This window comes from Aspergillus neoniger, assembly GCF_003184625.1.
Source record: "Aspergillus neoniger CBS 115656 unplaced genomic scaffold BO87scaffold_3, whole genome shotgun sequence".
NCBI classification, from domain to species: domain Eukaryota; kingdom Fungi; phylum Ascomycota; class Eurotiomycetes; order Eurotiales; family Aspergillaceae; genus Aspergillus; species Aspergillus neoniger.
This window is the reverse complement of record NW_020291131.1, coordinates 742,078-758,815: the sequence shown is the minus strand read 5'-3', so window position 1 is coordinate 758,815 and position 16,738 is coordinate 742,078. Positions and strand designations below refer to the sequence as shown.

The 16,738-nt window shown below is 50.6% G+C and overlaps 3 protein-coding genes across 3 annotated transcripts; all 3 read left to right on the top strand.

The window, feature by feature from the left end:
* The first annotated feature begins 3,754 nt into the window (after positions 1–3,754).
* On the top strand, positions 3,755–7,423 carry atgI (autophagy protein ATG9). The gene is made up of 2 exons (XM_025628646.1): positions 3,755–4,851; positions 4,931–7,423. The coding sequence occupies exons 1-2, from the start codon at positions 4,121–4,123 to the stop codon at positions 7,020–7,022; spliced, it is 2,823 nt and encodes a 940-aa protein (XP_025484228.1). The 5' UTR covers positions 3,755–4,120; the 3' UTR covers positions 7,023–7,423.
* A 2,505-nt stretch (positions 7,424–9,928) lies between these two features.
* On the top strand, positions 9,929–12,658 carry BO87DRAFT_299098 (class I alpha-mannosidase 1A; the record flags this gene model as incomplete). The annotated part of the gene is made up of 3 exons (XM_025619083.1): positions 9,929–10,935; positions 10,998–12,563; positions 12,622–12,658. The coding sequence occupies 3 exons, from the start codon at positions 9,929–9,931 to the stop codon at positions 12,656–12,658; spliced, it is 2,610 nt and encodes an 869-aa protein (XP_025484227.1).
* A 562-nt stretch (positions 12,659–13,220) lies between these two features.
* Positions 13,221–16,214, top strand: BO87DRAFT_455461 (uncharacterized protein). The gene is made up of 6 exons (XM_025628645.1): positions 13,221–13,701; positions 13,778–13,896; positions 13,975–14,209; positions 14,278–14,378; positions 14,435–14,591; positions 14,638–16,214. The coding sequence occupies exons 1-6, from the start codon at positions 13,563–13,565 to the stop codon at positions 16,056–16,058; spliced, it is 2,172 nt and encodes a 723-aa protein (XP_025484226.1). The 5' UTR covers positions 13,221–13,562; the 3' UTR covers positions 16,059–16,214.
* The last annotated feature ends 524 nt before the right edge of the window (positions 16,215–16,738 follow it).

Genomic DNA, 16,738 nt, shown 5'->3' with positions numbered 1-16,738 from the left:
GATGGCGGTGGCAGTAGGGGGACCAGTGAGCGAACGGGAGAAGCGCAGGCAGTTGTGGACGAGAAAAGTACAGGGCGAAAATCGCTAGTAGGCGCGCACCAACCCTCCTATACTCCAAATACAGCCGCGATGTCGCTGCTAGAAGGCCATCGTCGGGTATGTTAGCTCGATGGGAAGGAAGTGATGATGGGAGTAAGCGGGTTTGAAAGAACACAGCAGTAGCAAGCAGTGGGAGGTGGTAATGGGTGGTAATGGGGTGGTGGTGGCAGCAGCAGCAGCAGCAGTTCGGTGGATAGATCGGTCGGCACAAAGGTTTGGTTCGACCAACCGCGGCGTGATATCATTGGAAATTGACACAAGAAAGCTTGAGGGGAAAGAATAGACGCACCTTCATGCGCTAGAATTGACCTAATTATCCTGGTAGAATAAAATAGATCCCATCCTTTGCTTTTGAATTGTTTTGAGAGGGAATTCAACCCGTAGTCGGGGGGGGGGGAGGAACGACGACTAGGGAGGATGGAAAAAGGGTGGGATAATTGGTTCAAATGATTGACGGATTGGTGAAGCAAATTACCCAGACGACGTGCGTTGTGAAAGCTGCAGATCCCGCATCAGCATGGATGCATTTTCTGTACGACAGACGAGGGGGGTGTCTGGTCTAGTCGGAGGGGGCAGTGTGAGGGAGAAGGTGTGGTAAATGGTGGTGTTGAGAAGGTGGGTGGAAGTAAGCGAGGGACCAGAGAGGGAAAAAGAGGGAGAAGGTGGAAAGTCAATGATCAGCTGGGTAAGAAGGGCGAGGGATGGAGTCAGTCCGCGACGGAGGGAAAGCGGGAGGCGGTGTTGAACTTCGTGCAGCTGAAGAACAAGCGGGCCGGGGGGGGAAGTGGGAAAAATAAGGACACAAAGAGAGGAAGGAGATTGAGAGGAAGCCAAAGAAAAGAGGACGATGATGATACTACTACTGAGTTCCTGACTCAGGTATATCGATAACCTTTGGGGAGAGGGGGAGAGCAAAAAACAGAACCAAAAGAATGAAAAATAATATCTCTCTTTACTTACGTTTCACTTGGGATCAGGGATACTGAAAGGCTAGTAGAAGTGTTCAGGTCGAGAGGAATAGCTGGTGATACGCCAATGGAGAGACCCTAACCAACTTCCAGAATATGCAGGGGAATTTGGACAAATGCCCGGTGATCTCTCCGATTGATGATAGTAGAGGTAGTAGTGAGTGATATCAGTAGCGGAGGAGTATTATAGAGTAAAGTAGGACACGGCACTACATGGAGTAAGGCAGGCAGAGGCAGGCCTACGAGCCCTTCTGGTTTTTTACTACCCTGGGACGAAGGCGTTGGTGATTTTTGGTTCCGAATTGACGGGGTAAACTGGCAACACCGGTTATGGAGTCATTGAAACCACTCATTGGACTTTCTCACCGACCAATCGATCAATGGCCTGATGTTGACCTGCTTGGTTTGTTCTATATGCAAGTTGACCCTATATTTTATTTTACTATGAGCAAGCAAAAGAATGAAAATTGAAAGATAGCGATTTTTCTTCAGTCGTCAATTGACCGGGTACGAGTGGAATTAAGTCAAAAAAAAAAAAAATAAATAAATAAAATAAGAACAAAACCTTAAGGATTGAGGAGGGTCGAACGAAAATTTAAGCTGAAATAAGGAAAAGGGAAAATCGACGGAAAAGAAAAACTGTTGGATTCAGGCTCTGGGGCTGGGATCCACTTGATGATGGAAGGCGTGTGTGTGTCTTTGAACCTCCTATTTTCCCAGTCTTCCTTACTAAGTAGTAGGTGGTGTGTGGTTAAAATGACTGACTGGCTGCGAACTGACTCTAGGGAAGCACGGTGCAAAAGCAACGGCTTTATAATAAGACATTGATTATAGCTAGTGCCACTGAATATGATCTTCCTTATGAACACGCTCCTCTGCACACACTCGAGCCCATATATGAGGCGTTGTTTCAGGGAGGTCATATTCAGTCCCGGCTTGAAAGCAAGCCAGGCTCTTCTTCCTTTGAGCCGGGAATGAGTTCAACCCAGTCTCTTTCTATAGAAACGGTGTGCACTTGAACTCGATCGCTTCACCCGACCCGATTTCCATGACCAATTTATGTTATGCCCAGACACTAGGGACAGATCAGCCATGTAGGAAGTCGTACGAGGTACGTATCTTTGTTCTCTGGCTGAAGAAGCGGGTCAAGGATGGTCGATTATCAGGACCTTCCAGAAAGGTCTACGAACGCACCACCTCTGGGCTAATGTACAACCAGCCCCGATAGTGGTAAATTACTTTTGTTTCCCGCTTTTTGTTTCTGTCATACCCCGATTACTTCTGCTTTTCGCGTGCTCTTGCCTTCTTTTACCCTTTTCAGGATTTGACTGATCGACTCGGTACCTTGTGATGGTTCTTTTCCTCTTCCATCGGCACCGAAGAAGTCGTACAGAATCAAACCGTGGCAGAGACGGTCGTACAGTAATCAGACAGACCATTTTCCAGAACAGATCCCAACAGGGTACGGCAGTCAGATCCGAGTCACTAATGATTATCGCCACTGGGATCCTTCCCGCCTCCCCTCCCCTGTAGTATTACCCGACGTTAGATTGCATTTATATTGCAATGGCTGCTGGTGCACTCCGAAAGCAGTAAGCACAGTGTAGTGGGAGTTGTGGCTACTAACCACGCATGACTATGCTCACGTCAACGGTGTGCAGAACGCCATCTGCTGCAATTGTAGCCTAGTTAGTTGTCGGCATCCCGCCGTCACTAGTCAAGCCATTGCCCAGCCTTTACCAGACTATTCATTGGCACTACTGGATAGAATAATTGTGTAGTAGTTGTTATCGCGGGTGTCTTCCAATTTAGCCAATTGATCCCAGAACCGGACGGGGAGAAAAGCCACCGCCAGTCATAACAGACCACAGCGCAGTATCTATCTATTCATAGATTGGCATTAACCTTTAAAGGACCAGGCCGAAGAAGGAAAGAGTAACTCGGTCCGCAGAAGAAACACAACAACTTCAAGTCCATGGTACGGAGTACAGTCTTCACCCAAGCGAACGTTTCACCAATATGTGGATCATTCGGGAAATCATGGACTTCATCGAACCACATATAAGGCAGCCAACGGACACCTGGTCAACAATCCCACTGCAGCTGGAGGATGGGGAGTTCTGGAGGACAACACTTCTATGTCTTGGGTGGGACGAAGGGAAAGAAAAACGCAGCCAAAGGCCAACGATACACCACGTATGTTAGACTCTTGACTACTTACCAGTGAGGAAGGAGCCCCTGCCGGGCACTGGGCAAACTAGCAAATAGAAAGAGCTTCGAGAATGAAAACCCACCCCGCACGAGCCACACCGGCGCTCAAGCATTGCTGGCGCTGGAGCCAATCAGTGGTTCCCATCGGCGGCCCATCCCGTCCAGCATCCCACTTGGGCCTGACTCGTGTCGTCACAGACTCACCGGCCATGACTCGGCCATCCCATCATGTGACATGTAGCACGTAATCATGCTCTTTTTGGGATTTTCCGCATTAACTTCGTTCCGAACTTCATCACATGATTGTTTATCTTTGTGCCTTAGGCTTTAATGTGATCGGCTCGGGCAGCGACGAGTGAACTGCTTTACCGCTTCGGAGCAGCAGGACTAGTGCTATCGATGTGACTGATTGACTGACCGCCTGCATCATCGGAGCTTATCACGAGGCGGTCATCAGCTCCTCCTCCAACCCCCCCCCCGGACTTGCTCCTGATCCTACCGACCAAAGTCAACCGACCTCCTTCAGTAGATAACTACGAGGTCCATCGGATCATCGCTCATCATCTTCTTGACTTTCTGACCGAGTCAAAGGCAAACTGATCCTGCTTCGCTCATAGATCCTTCCTCTTTGTACTGTTCCAGGCGGAACAAGTCGATCCTCGCTCTAGGTTCCCGAACTACTACCGCCCTTTCGGATTCTGAACCATCCCGAGTGTTTTTCTCTATTTATCGTGTTTACCCTAGCTGGATGGCCTTGAAGTGACCTCGAACACGGCTTGACGGCCGTTAATAATGTACTGATGATTCTATTATCTACTTCTTCCTTAGTATCTTAGCCCAAGATGATGACCTCCAATATCTTATCGCGTTTCCTCCCTCCCAACGGCTCCCCGTCAGTGTACGAGACAATCCGACAACATGACAATCATTCGGACGGTTCGGACGTGGAGGAACGTGCAGGAATGGCGTTTGACGATGAACATGGGGACCGATTCAGCGACCGTGAGCTGGAAGATGCTCTAGCAGATGCTGGGGGGGATGACTCCCCCGGTCCCAGCGATCCATTTCTCCCCCGAAGCCCACCAAGGAAAAGGGACGAGGAGGGCTTCCTCAAGGCCGGTTCGCGTCGCCGCAAGTTTAGCCGCCCTGGTCGGATACACGCAGCTTCACCGCGCCACAAGTTCGATGATAGTGATGATGATGTTCCTCCCTCCCTCCTCGTAGAAGGAGACCAAGATGACGATGATGTTCTGAAATCGAAGCTCCCACCTCCTCCCCGTTCGAATGACCCCCCGAATCTTGATAATCAGCCCAGATCATCGCCTCGAGACGACCGAGTCCACTGGGAAACCGCCCGCGAACGATTACCGCTACATGACAACAATAGGAGGGCCCATCATGCAAGTCTATGGTCAGCGGGATATCCAAACTTAGCACTGGTAGATCCTAAAGAGAAGGCACTGTGGATGTGGGCAAACGTGGAAAACCTGGACAACTTCTTGAAGGAAGTCTACACATACTTTCTTGGAAACGGTATTTGGTCGATTCTGTTAAACAGGGTTTTGAGTCTCTTGTAAGTCTCCCTTCCTCATTTTCAACTTCATCTGAATTATTTGAGACTGAATCGAGACTAACATGTGCCTGGGATTCAGGACCTTTGCATTCGTCGTAGGGTTCAGCATATTCCTCACTAACTGCATTGACTACCACAAGGTACGCGGGAGTCGAACTCTGGACGACATTCTGATCCAGAAGTGTACAAAGCAAATGTCCATGTCCGCTACCTTCTTACTATGGCTACTTTCGTTCTTCTGGATTGGCAAGGCCTTTCAGTACCTGCTAGATATCCGAAGACTCAAGCACATGCATGACTTCTATCACTACTTGCTTGGAATATCGGATGCTGAAATCCAATCCATATCCTGGCAAGAGGTCGTCAGCCGGCTGATGACTCTGAGGGACTCCAACCCTGCGACTGCGGGTGCGGTCTCTGCGAAGAACCGCAAGTTCATGGGAAGTCAATCAAAGCAGCGCATGGATGCTCACGATATCGCGAACCGACTGATGCGCAAAGAAAACTATCTGATTGCCTTGATAAATAAAGATATACTAGATTTGACGCTTCCGATACCGTTCCTGCGGAACAGGCAACTGTTCTCGCGGACGCTTGAATGGAACATCAACCTCTGCATCATGGATTATGTTTTCAACGAGCAGGGTCAAGTGCGGACGTTGTTTTTGAAAGACACTCATCGACGGGCCCTGAGTGAAGGCCTGCGACGGCGTTTCATGTTCGCAGGCATCATGAACATCTTCGTAGCCCCCTTCATCGTCGTCTATTTCATGATGCACTATTTCTTCCGCTATTTCAACGAATACAAGAAGAATCCATCGCAGATCGGATCCCGACAATACACCCCACTGGCCGAATGGAAGTTCCGTGAGTTCAACGAGCTGTGGCACTTGTTTGAACGACGTGTCAATATGTCTTACCCTTTCGCGAGCCGCTATGTGGATCAGTTCCCCAAAGACAAGATGGTGCAATTTTCGGGTTTCGTGGCGTTCGTCTCTGGGGCACTGGCCTCGGTATTGGCCCTGGCTTCCGTTGTGGACCCGGAACTGTTCCTGGGGTTTGAGATCACTCACGACCGGACCGTGCTTTTCTACTTGGGTGTCTTCGGTTCTATCTGGGCTGTCGCGCAGGGCTTGGTTCCGGAAGAGACCAATGTGTTTGATCCAGAGTACGCGCTCCTTGAAGTCATTAACTTCACTCACTACTTCCCAAGCCACTGGAAAGGCCGTCTGCATAGTGACGATGTCCGGAAGGACTTTGCCGTGCTGTATCAGATGAAGATCGTCATCTTCCTGGAGGAGATCCTAAGTATGATCTTCACGCCGTTCATCCTCTGGTTCAGTCTGCCCAAGTGCAGTGACCGTCTCATCGACTTCTTCCGAGAGTTCACCGTCCACGTCGATGGGATGGGATACCTGTGCTCCTTTGCGGTCTTCGACTTCAAGAAGGGCACCAACGTGATTTCGCAAGGGGACACGGGTCGGCGGGATGCTGCCCGGCAGGACCTTCGGGCGGACTACTTCTCGACCAAGGATGGCAAAATGCTTGCATCTTATTACGGGTTCTTGGACAACTATGGTGCTAGTCCGCGCGGAGCTCATCCGGCAACGAAGCGACAATTTCACCCTCCACCCACATTCCCAACCCTTGGATCCCCATCTGCCATTGAGATGGGCAATTTTGGAGATCGGCCGGCAGCAGCTGGGCTGATGGGTCAACAGTCTACATATGGCGCTCCTCGGTTTGGACCCGCTGGCATGGGCGACCATCTCTCCCCGGCACCATCGATGCTGCTTGACCCGCACCATCAGCCGTCAGCATCAGGGTTCCGGTCAACGCACCGCGCTAATCCGTATCCGCGCTATAGGGCCTCACGACCACCTCCCACTATCTCTGACCCCATTGAGGACGAAGATCCTCCGGCGGGCAAAGGTCGTGGTGCGGTTAAGTCGTCACCCGGGGTCGGGTCGAGCGGGGGTGGCATACTCACCAGTGATAGTAACCTGGGGGAGTCATGGCGGATGAACCTGGTAGGCGATGAGGTCGAGGAAGAAGACGAGGGCGGCGAGAATGTCGACGCTCTGGCTGGCGGGGCGGGTGTTTTGGGACTCATTCAGCAGTTTCAGAAAGTCAACCAGGACAATCGGGGACGGACGACGGTTGGTATATAATTAGAATAGGTGGCGAGGATATGAGGTTTCAATCGCCTCTACGGTGCACATGGTTACAGTAGGAAGTCCTGATTACCTGGAAAGCCTTGGGAATCCTGACCCAGACAGCCCACTGGAAAAGGCAGGCAGTCCAGTCATACGCCAGTAGAAGGGTACAACTGTATGTAGAGTGGAGGATAGGCTAGCCACGCTAGTGATCACACCTGCAGCAATGGTTAGTAGTACTAAAGTTTACAATGGTTTTGTCCAGCTGATTTATTCTGTCGGGGTGTATGTATGATAGTCTAGTCCCGGCTAAATGGAAGGTCAAGAAAAAGGACCAGGGTCTGTCTGTCTGACCGGACCTTTGCCCCGATTCATCCAAGCACCAAACCTTTTTTTTTCCCTCTTTACTTCTCAAGATACGGAATGTTCATTTATTTATTTATAACCTGATACTGCTCTTCTTTGTTTTTTTACTTGAATCGACCCATATTCTTCAGGGTCTGTCTGCTCGCTCAGAGTCCGAGAAGAGCACGTTTCAGGGTCCTCACATACCAAACAGCAGTCCCCGCCGTGATGCCCCTCCAAGTCAGGGGAGAGTAAAGGCACCAAAAATTCTTCAGAGATGGAGACAGCAGAAAATGGCCTTCTAGTCTAGATTAGTCGGAAACTCACGGCACGAGTAGAAAGCCAGCCCATATATTGATTAAATTAGCTTGGCTGAATTCGGATGGCGGAAGAACAGACCTACGTATTTACTTGGACGGTGACAGAACAATGTGATTGATTCTACTTTAGTACTAGGGGAGTCGCCTGATTATTGATAGCTGATAACCAAGTCCAGTTCACCCCTGGATAAACTCCGGGTTTCCGGGACGAGTATCCATGGATGAGAAGGAGGGGAAAGGTTATTAGTTTAGTCTTTGATAACTTTTGACCATCATGAATCAAAGAATTAAATGAATGAAAAATTTGTGGAACGAGAGGGAAATAACATCCATTATTCTTCTTCTTCTTCTTCTTCTTCCTCTTCCTTGTAATTGTTTGTGTTATCCACCCCCCGCCCGTCTCGGTAATTACGGGGGGTCCATCACAGGCTATATTTAGCAACTCACACTAAAAGAGAGAAAAATAAAAAAAGAAAAGGAAAAAAGAGGATCCAGTCAGTCCGTCCCCTGCAGCCGACGCGCATTATGTTGTTGCTGTTGTTGTTGTTAGCAGCGAACAGCCACCATGAATGTCAATGGTATACGTACAAAATATACTGCGAATTGCGTAGAGACATACGTAGACAATTGAAAATAAACAATTGTAGAGAGACATGAAGTGGATTGTTAGTCGATCTTATAATCCATGATGCTCTCCCCCATTCCAATCCGGTTCTTGACAGTCGATCATCCATCTGTCTTTCCTTCTTCTTTTTCTCCCTCCCCCCCCCCCTGCAAGTCTGGAACCAGTGCGCCCGACCGACCGGCAGCTATCAATTCAATCTCCCTGCTGATCCCTCCGTTGCGGATCCGGGGATCTCCTTTTGTTGGTCTCGATCATTAATTTTATTGGATTTTAATTTTTCTAATTTTTGATTTTTGGGGTGCAATGCGCCGGACTATTGACAGTCTTGACTTGACATGGGATGCCAATGATGGGATCGGAGTATTGCTTACCCCCCAGTCATCATCATCATCATCATCAATTGATAGTTAGTTGACTAGCTGTTGCTGCATTCAGTCATTGTCATTCCTTTCATCATTATTCAGCCAGGATGGATGGATGGATGGTGCAGTGAACAAGTAATAGTTTAATGCAAACTGCAACAGACTTGGTCTTTAGCTTGACTCCTGATCCAAGCGATTTCCGACCGCGATAACTTTTCCCTAAGGGCTCCACGCGCGCAGCACCCAGAATCTTGGCCGGGGCTCAGGGCTTAATGGCTTTCTGCTTGGATGTGAGCGGCGGTTGCATCCGCAGGCGGTTCAGGCGAGTTTCCATCCATTCTTTTAGTTCCTCTTCAATCTCAATTCATTCATTTTATTGGAGCATCGCGCGGTCTGGCCAGTCCCTGGCGGAGGTCTAAACCTTCCAGTTACTAACTAGTCGGTCCTTTTTCCTCTCTCCTCCCCTCTTTCAAGTCTCTCTCTCTCTCTCACGCGCGCTCTTACCTTCTCTCTCCCTCTCCCTCTCTCTCTCTCTCTTCCTGTCGTGCAGGTGTTTAGTTGGTGCTTTTTCCTTCCCACCATCTTTAGACTTGTCCTCTTTTTATTTTTCTTGGCTTTCTTTCTCCTCTTTCTTACTTCTTACTTTTTACACTTTACCTTTTTCTTTCCCTTTTCTCACCTGATAGTTTCCCTTTCCGGTCAGGGCTGCAGGTTGTCATTCCCAATTCATCCATCCTCCCTCACACTCCGCTCTCTTCCTTCTTTCTCTCTCTCTCTCTCTCTCTCTCTCTCTCTCTCTCTTCTCCCCCGAAATCAATCATGACCTAAAACAGGTCAACTCTCCGCCAATTCCCACCCACCTCCTGATTGATTCATTCTCTTTCCACTCGTTTGGTCCACTTTTGTTGCATGCTGGATCTCAGCCCAGTCTGTCGTTAGAGAGAAATCTGACCCTCCTCAATTCTTATAATCCACTCCTCATTGATTGGGAGTGTTCTCCATTCGTTTTCGCCCCGAGTCTTGTCCCGCGGCTTGCAGGAACTTGACTCCCTTGGGATCTCGTGATCCTTGCGGTGTCCCTCCTCCCTCGTATAACCCGCACCCCCCCCCCGCCTCAATACCTCCTCTTCTTGGGGGACCATTTATATTATTCTTTGCATTTGACTTGACTTTCGCTTGGGGGATCTCTTCTCCCCTTTCAAACTCTGTTTCTTGCCTTTCGTTTTTCCGAGTCTTGTGTTACTACCTTCTCGGTTACATTCGTTTACCATGTTTCGAGCCCGACGTTACCGGGTCCTCCTGGTCTTCGCGACCATCTTTGTGCTCGCCTTCATACATTTCGCTCGATCTCGAGAACAGGCTCCTTCCGCCTGGAGTGCGCCGCCACCCGTTGATCGTCATCCTGCATCGTTCTCGCCAAACCCTCCCCCCGCTGACGAGACCACCCTCAAGGACTCTGCTCCCGTAGATGTCCCTCCGCCCCCTCCTCCTCCTTCTTCCCCCGAGAGCTCCGATCAACATTCCGAAGAAGCGAAAGAGCCGTCTACCGAAACCTTATCTGATGCTCGCCCCTCAACCTCCGCGGAAGTGTCCAACCCGTCGAGTGATGCAACGGCCTCGGGGAACAAGAATGAAGCCGAGTCTGGTCCGGCCCAGTCCCAATTGGGTTCTGAAGATAAAGGGAAGTTGGCAGTGGAGGCTCCCGAGTCCACCTGGCCACACCCCCATTGGAAGAAGATGCCCGAGCAATATCCTCTCGCTCCCGAGGACTTGATCCGGCTGCCCGCTGGTCAATCAAAGGTGCTCCCTAAACTGCAGGCTGATTTCAAAGACGAATCGTCCGCCGACAAGATGAAGCGTCTCGAAAGGCTATCGACGATCAGGTCCACTTTCGAACACGCTTGGACTGGCTATAAAACTTCCGCCATGGGCCATGATGAGGTCCTGCCCCTCCGTGGTGGATATCGCGATCCGTTCAATGGCTGGGGAGCTACTCTCGTGGACGGCTTGGATACCCTTTGGCTCATGGGCCTGAAGGAGGAGTTCTCCCTTGCCGTCGACTTTATCAAGACCATCGACTTCACTACTTCCAAGAAGAAGGACATTCCGGTCTTCGAGACGGTCATCCGTTATATGGGAGGTCTGCTCGGTGCATACGATATCTCCGGACACAAGTACGATGTGCTTCTGGAGAAGGCCGTAGAGCTAGCTGAGATTATAATGGGCGCTTTTGACACTCCGAACCGCATGCCAACCCTCTTTTACAAATGGGCCCCGTAAGTTCTTTGTTTTGGTGCTATAGATTGGTTTATGTATAGCTGACGTGCTTGTTATGCAGGCTTTACACAGTGCAACCGCATCGCGCAGACAAGAAGGCTGTGTTGGCTGAACTCGGCTCTCTTTCTGTGGAATTCACCCGCTTGGCACAGCTGACCAAGGAAAACAAGTACTACGACGTTATTGCCCGCATTACCAATGCGCTCGAGGCTTATCAGGACAACACGCAGCTTCCTGGCTTGTGGCCAATGAAGATCGACGCATCTGGTTGCAAGAAGAACCCCACTCACATCGATCATGAGGTTCCTCGCGGAAAAGTGCCAGTAGAATCAGCCACCAGTACTGCTCCCACGAGGCCTCACACCACTCGGCCTGCTCCAACGGACGCCCAGAGCTACACCGAGTTTTTGGTGCCTCATGATGCAAGATCGCTGCACGACGATGCCCAACCGGCTGAGTACGGTGGAGTCTCACGTCAACAAAACTACCCTAGCTCAGAGAGCGAGTACCGCGCTTCCTTCGACAAGCAGACCCCCGACGCGCAGTGCCATGAAGGCTTGACCAGCCCCGCCTCGGAAAGCGAGAAGTACGGATTGGGTGCTCTTGCTGACTCGACGTATGAGTATCTGCCCAAGGAGTATATGCTGCTGGGCGGTCTCAACGATCAGTACCGCACCATGTACGAAAAGGCCATCAAGGCAACCAAAGAACGGCTCCTCTTCCAGCCCATGATCAAGGGCGGTCGCGACGTTCGATTCTTGAGCACCATGACGGTGCCCAAGCAGCCTGGTCGTACGAAGGTAACCTATGACGGCGATCATCTTTCCTGCTTCGTGGGTGGCATGGTTGGTATTGGTGCCAAATTGTTTGGCATCGAAAGCGACATGGATTTGGCGTCCAAGTTGACGGATGGCTGCGTGTGGGCGTACGAGTCCACCAAGACCGGGATCATGCCCGAGCACTTCTCCTTGATTCCGTGCAAGAACGGCGAGAAGTGCGAATGGAACGAGGAAACCTACTACAAGGCGCTGGACCCGAACATGCAGGAGCGATTGGCTCGGGCGGCGGCACGCAAAGAAGAGAAGGAGAAAGAAAAGGCGAAAGCCAAGGCCAACGAATACGTGGATCCTGAGCCCGAGGCTATCAACTCGATCAAGAAGTCCCACGCCAAGCGGGAGCGCGGCAACTGGCACGTCATCGCAACGCCTCCCGACGACATCAAGAAGAAGGAGGAGGAACCGGTGGAGACCGTTGACGAAGCCGAGGAGGAGAAGGCCCCCTCGCACGAGGAATTTGTCGCGGCCCGGATTCGGAACGAGCGGCTGCCACCTGGTGTGACTCGTCTGGTGGATCGCAAGTACCTCTTGCGGCCCGAGGCGATCGAGTCGGTGTTCATCATGTACCGCCTCACGGGCGACGAATACTGGCGCGAGAAGGGCTGGGAGATGTTCGAGGCGGTGTCCAAGTACACGCGGACGGAGCTGGCCAATTCGGCCATTGAAGACGTGACGGTCCAGTCTCCAAAGCCGACGGACGAGATGCAGTCCTTCTGGCTGGCGGAGACGCTCAAGTACTTCTACCTGTTGTTCAGCGACCCGAACGTGGTGAGTCTGGACGAATATGTGCTGTAAGTGAAAGCTGGCCTCGACGAGAACTGCACACTGGAGACTGACCCTTGACCGCAGAAACACCGAAGCGCACCCATTCAAGCGCCCGCAGTAACCCTAATGCTCTCTATGGCTTTGTATGCATGTGCATGTGCAGTCTACGTCGATATTGCTGTTTTTGTTATTGCGTTTGTTTGGAAAAGTACAGATACCACGTCCCCGAGCACATGAGTTGATTGACCCTCTTCTTTAATCGTCACCCTTTATTTATCACCTCGTCTTCCCCCGATTTTTCTCTCTTGCGTGATGCTTTCGTTATTTCTCTAGCTGGCTTGGGAATAAGAGGCTGATATCAGGCGATCTGTAATGAACCCGGCGACTGGCGCTGGGAGGATGTTGTTGTTGTTGTTGTATAGACTACGTACTTTACTAGTGGCTGTAAACAATTAATCATGGGACCGGAGCAACAACTTTGGTTTCTATATTGACAGATTCATAATTTCCACATATCTTCAGAATCCAATGTTGTAAATCTACAATTCATGTTGTCATACCAAGCAATAAGACTCAAGACAATATCTAGTTGACAAGAGATTTAGCTAGTCAGCTAACAATTTAGTGCTGATGAATGACGTACGGCCGTCCTTAGTACTCCGTAGATAAGTAGTTCTCACTCCTGTTTCCCCGACCAGAAAAATACCGGTGGATCGCCCGCCAATCCCCCGCCGCCGCCCGAGTTGACTTGGCCACTTCCATTCCATCCATCCACTCCATACTACCTACCTTTCTACCACACCACATACACACATCACACAACACACCACCTCCCTCTACCTTCCCCCACCCCCGCGGAGCAAGTGCACCACCACCACCCCTCCTCGCAACCCAGCTCCAAGCGCAAGGCGGGCGGGATGAGTGCAGGGAAACAACCACACGACGACATTCCCGCCGACGAGGACGATCAACCCGCAGCACCCCCCGCAGCAACACTAGCACCGCACCAGCAGTAGCACCGGGAAATGGACTTTGAGGTCTCCCTCGAGAACGAGCAGCAATTCTGGGACGAGATACAAGAGATTGTTTCCTCCCCTTGCTCCTCGGAAGATCATATTGATAATGCGCTGAGGTCTTATTTGGGTCTGGCGACCAAATACAAAGGTATGATGAAATGAGATGATATGAATCTGAAAGATGCGGGACGTGGGGAGCTGATATTTGGGTGGTATGGTTCTAGATGAATACCTTCAATCCGAGTTAGATGTTACGAGGTGCTCGTATAAATTGCTTGCGTCGAATATCTTTGTCGCTCATACGGATTATGTGCGGAGACAGATGGTCTATGGGTTGTTGCAGGTTCGGATTTCTTTCTCTCTTATTTCTTCCTTGTGGATGGTGTGGATCTGGTTTACTGATGCTGGTTTGGTGGTGTAGGATGACGACCCCGCGACTCTTCACCTCATCGTATCGTTCTTGCTCTTCGACGGTCGACAGCATGACGTGGCGTTTCGGATGATGAATGAGGAGGGCTTGTTCCCGAGGTTGTTGGAGCTGCTGCAGGCGCGGAATCGAAAGGAGGAAGAGGAGGTCCCTGCGGGGTTGCATCGATTGCTGATGGATTTGATGTATGAGATGTCGAGGATTCAGAGGGTTAAAATTGAGGATTTGGGTGCGTTTTCTTCTTCTTGGGTAATATTGTTGTGGACTGGGTTGTTTGTTGACTGAAGGGTGGTACAGTTCTCGTGGATGATGAATTTGTCAAGGGCCTCTTTGATATCATTGAGGATCTGTCGTACGATGTTAATGATCCTTATCATTATCCGGTTATTCGGGTGTTGGTGAGTGGTTATGGATTTGTCTGGGTGTATTGGGGTTATGCTAACGATATGCTCAGCTGGTCTTGAACGAGCAGTTCATGATTTCCGCGCATGATCCGGTCGATGAGAATACGTCCAATGGCTTGACGAACAAGATTATCAAGATCTTGGCCATGCACGGCAACCTGTACAAGACTTTTGGGGAGAATATTATCCTTTTGATCAATCGTGAAGGTTAGTCGTCCTAAGCGCAATGGGTGGAAGGTTCTAACTCTTGCAGCCGAGACATCGCTCCAGCTTCTGACGCTCAAGCTCTTATACCTCATCTTCACTACCCCGACCACCTACGAATACTTTTTTACCAACGATCTTCACGTGCTAGTCGACATCCTCATTCGGAACCTTCTGGACCTGCCCGAAGAGGCGTCCGCTCTCCGACACACATACTTGCGTGTTCTCTACCCACTACTGGCACATACACAGCTGAAGTATCCACCGTTTTACAAGCGGGAGGAGCTCAAGCGGGTGCTCAGACTGCTTGTTCACGGTCAGCTCTCCGAGAGTGGGCCTGACCGGGAGAAGATAATGCACTTCGACGACGTGGATGAGACAACACGAAGGCTGGTTCTTCGATGCGCAGCTGTTGAATGGCTTCGAGACCCCGAACCAGAAATGCCAGTTCACGATGAAGATACCACGCCTACGGATAGTGTACCTCCTGATGCTGAGTTCGGGGAACCACTGGAATCCTCTCGGACTCTTTCACCCACGAGCACGGTCGACAGCTCTCCTGAGAACATGTCGCCCACCAGACTGGATGGTCCAGACTCCAGCGCGTCAAGCATGGCTGCGCATCACAGACTCAACCAAGCGCAACGAATCGGCATGCACCTTGAGCACGCATCATCCTCCAGCCTCAGCGTCCAAGAAGTAGCATCCCAGCATGTGAAGCCTGGCATCATAACACCCAGCCGCAACGATGCCCGTGCTGCCATCGATAGCCCAACGAGTCCATCAAAGCTGCTGGGCAAGCCCAAAGTCAAGCCTCTGCCTCCGAGACAAAGACGTTGGCGCGGCCGGCGCGACGACGAGCACGGACAAACTGACAAGATCCCCGAAGACGCCGAATCTCAACATACAAGCCCAATCATTCCACCAGCAACCCTCGTCACCGCCAACAACGTCAGCGAGCGCACAAATTCCACCGGCATCGTCCCACCCCCCGTCCCCAGTCACTCACGTCGTTCAGCCTCCAACCCACCTCCAGCTGTCCCTCCACCCCGACGCTCAACAGTTCCCCACCTCCACGCAGGCCATGGAGGAGTAGGTCACCTTCCTGTCCCAGTCACGAGCCACTGCACTCCGCTTGCCAGTCCTTCTCGACTTGCACAGCAACAACAGCAACAGCATCACCACAGCGTCAGCAGCACCAGCACACTCACCACCGCACCATCACCTACCCCGCCGGTCGCCACCCGTGTTACTCAGAAACCCACGCAGAAACCCGAACCCCCTAAAACTCGTCGTCGCGGCCGCACAAGGACCGGCCAGGCTGACTTGACTTATAAACCCCCTCCCGTGCCGGATTTACCGACGGAGCATCTGCAGAATGGCCAGCAGCATAGCCACACAGATAGCGAACCCAAGACCAACGCCACCGTGAGTGTCGAGGAAGCGGTGCAGAACGTCAGTCTTGAGTAGGTAGCTAGCTGCCTAGCTGCCTAGCTGCACAGAAATCTTCGTTGGGAGTAGCATGTGATTCACATTATAGCATCATAGCATAGCAAGCATACACCATTCCAGTTTACTATAATCTGCATGCAATGCAGCGGCATAATGCAAAGCATTTAATTGTTGACACTTTTTCCCTCAAATCTCAAGCATACAACCACCAAACCCACAATAATCCAGATAACTCAAAACTCAGCATCTTAACCTAGTTAAAATAGTCAATCAATAAGGACCCCTAACGTGCCTGACCTATAGTCTACTTTCCAAAACACAGAGTTAGTTAGTTTGTTAGTTGGTGAGAGCTGGTTAGTTGAAAGCGACCAATCTCCAGTCCGAGTAAGATAGATAGTACTACTAGCTACCACCTACCAATACCACAACCACAACCACAACCACATAATAATACCAAGAATACCAACCCACACAAATACAAAATACTAGTTAGTCCAGCTTATACATAACATACAATACCGAAAATACACCAAATCAAAATAAAATACTAAGAACGAGTGGCAAGACTTTTTCTTACTAGAAGTAGAATAGAATAGAATGGATAAGACTAGCTAGCTCCATTCTCGGACCTGGGTACCAAAACATAGTACTTTTCGCAACGGGCGTTGTGGGTGGGAATGGGAAGATTACCGAGATCG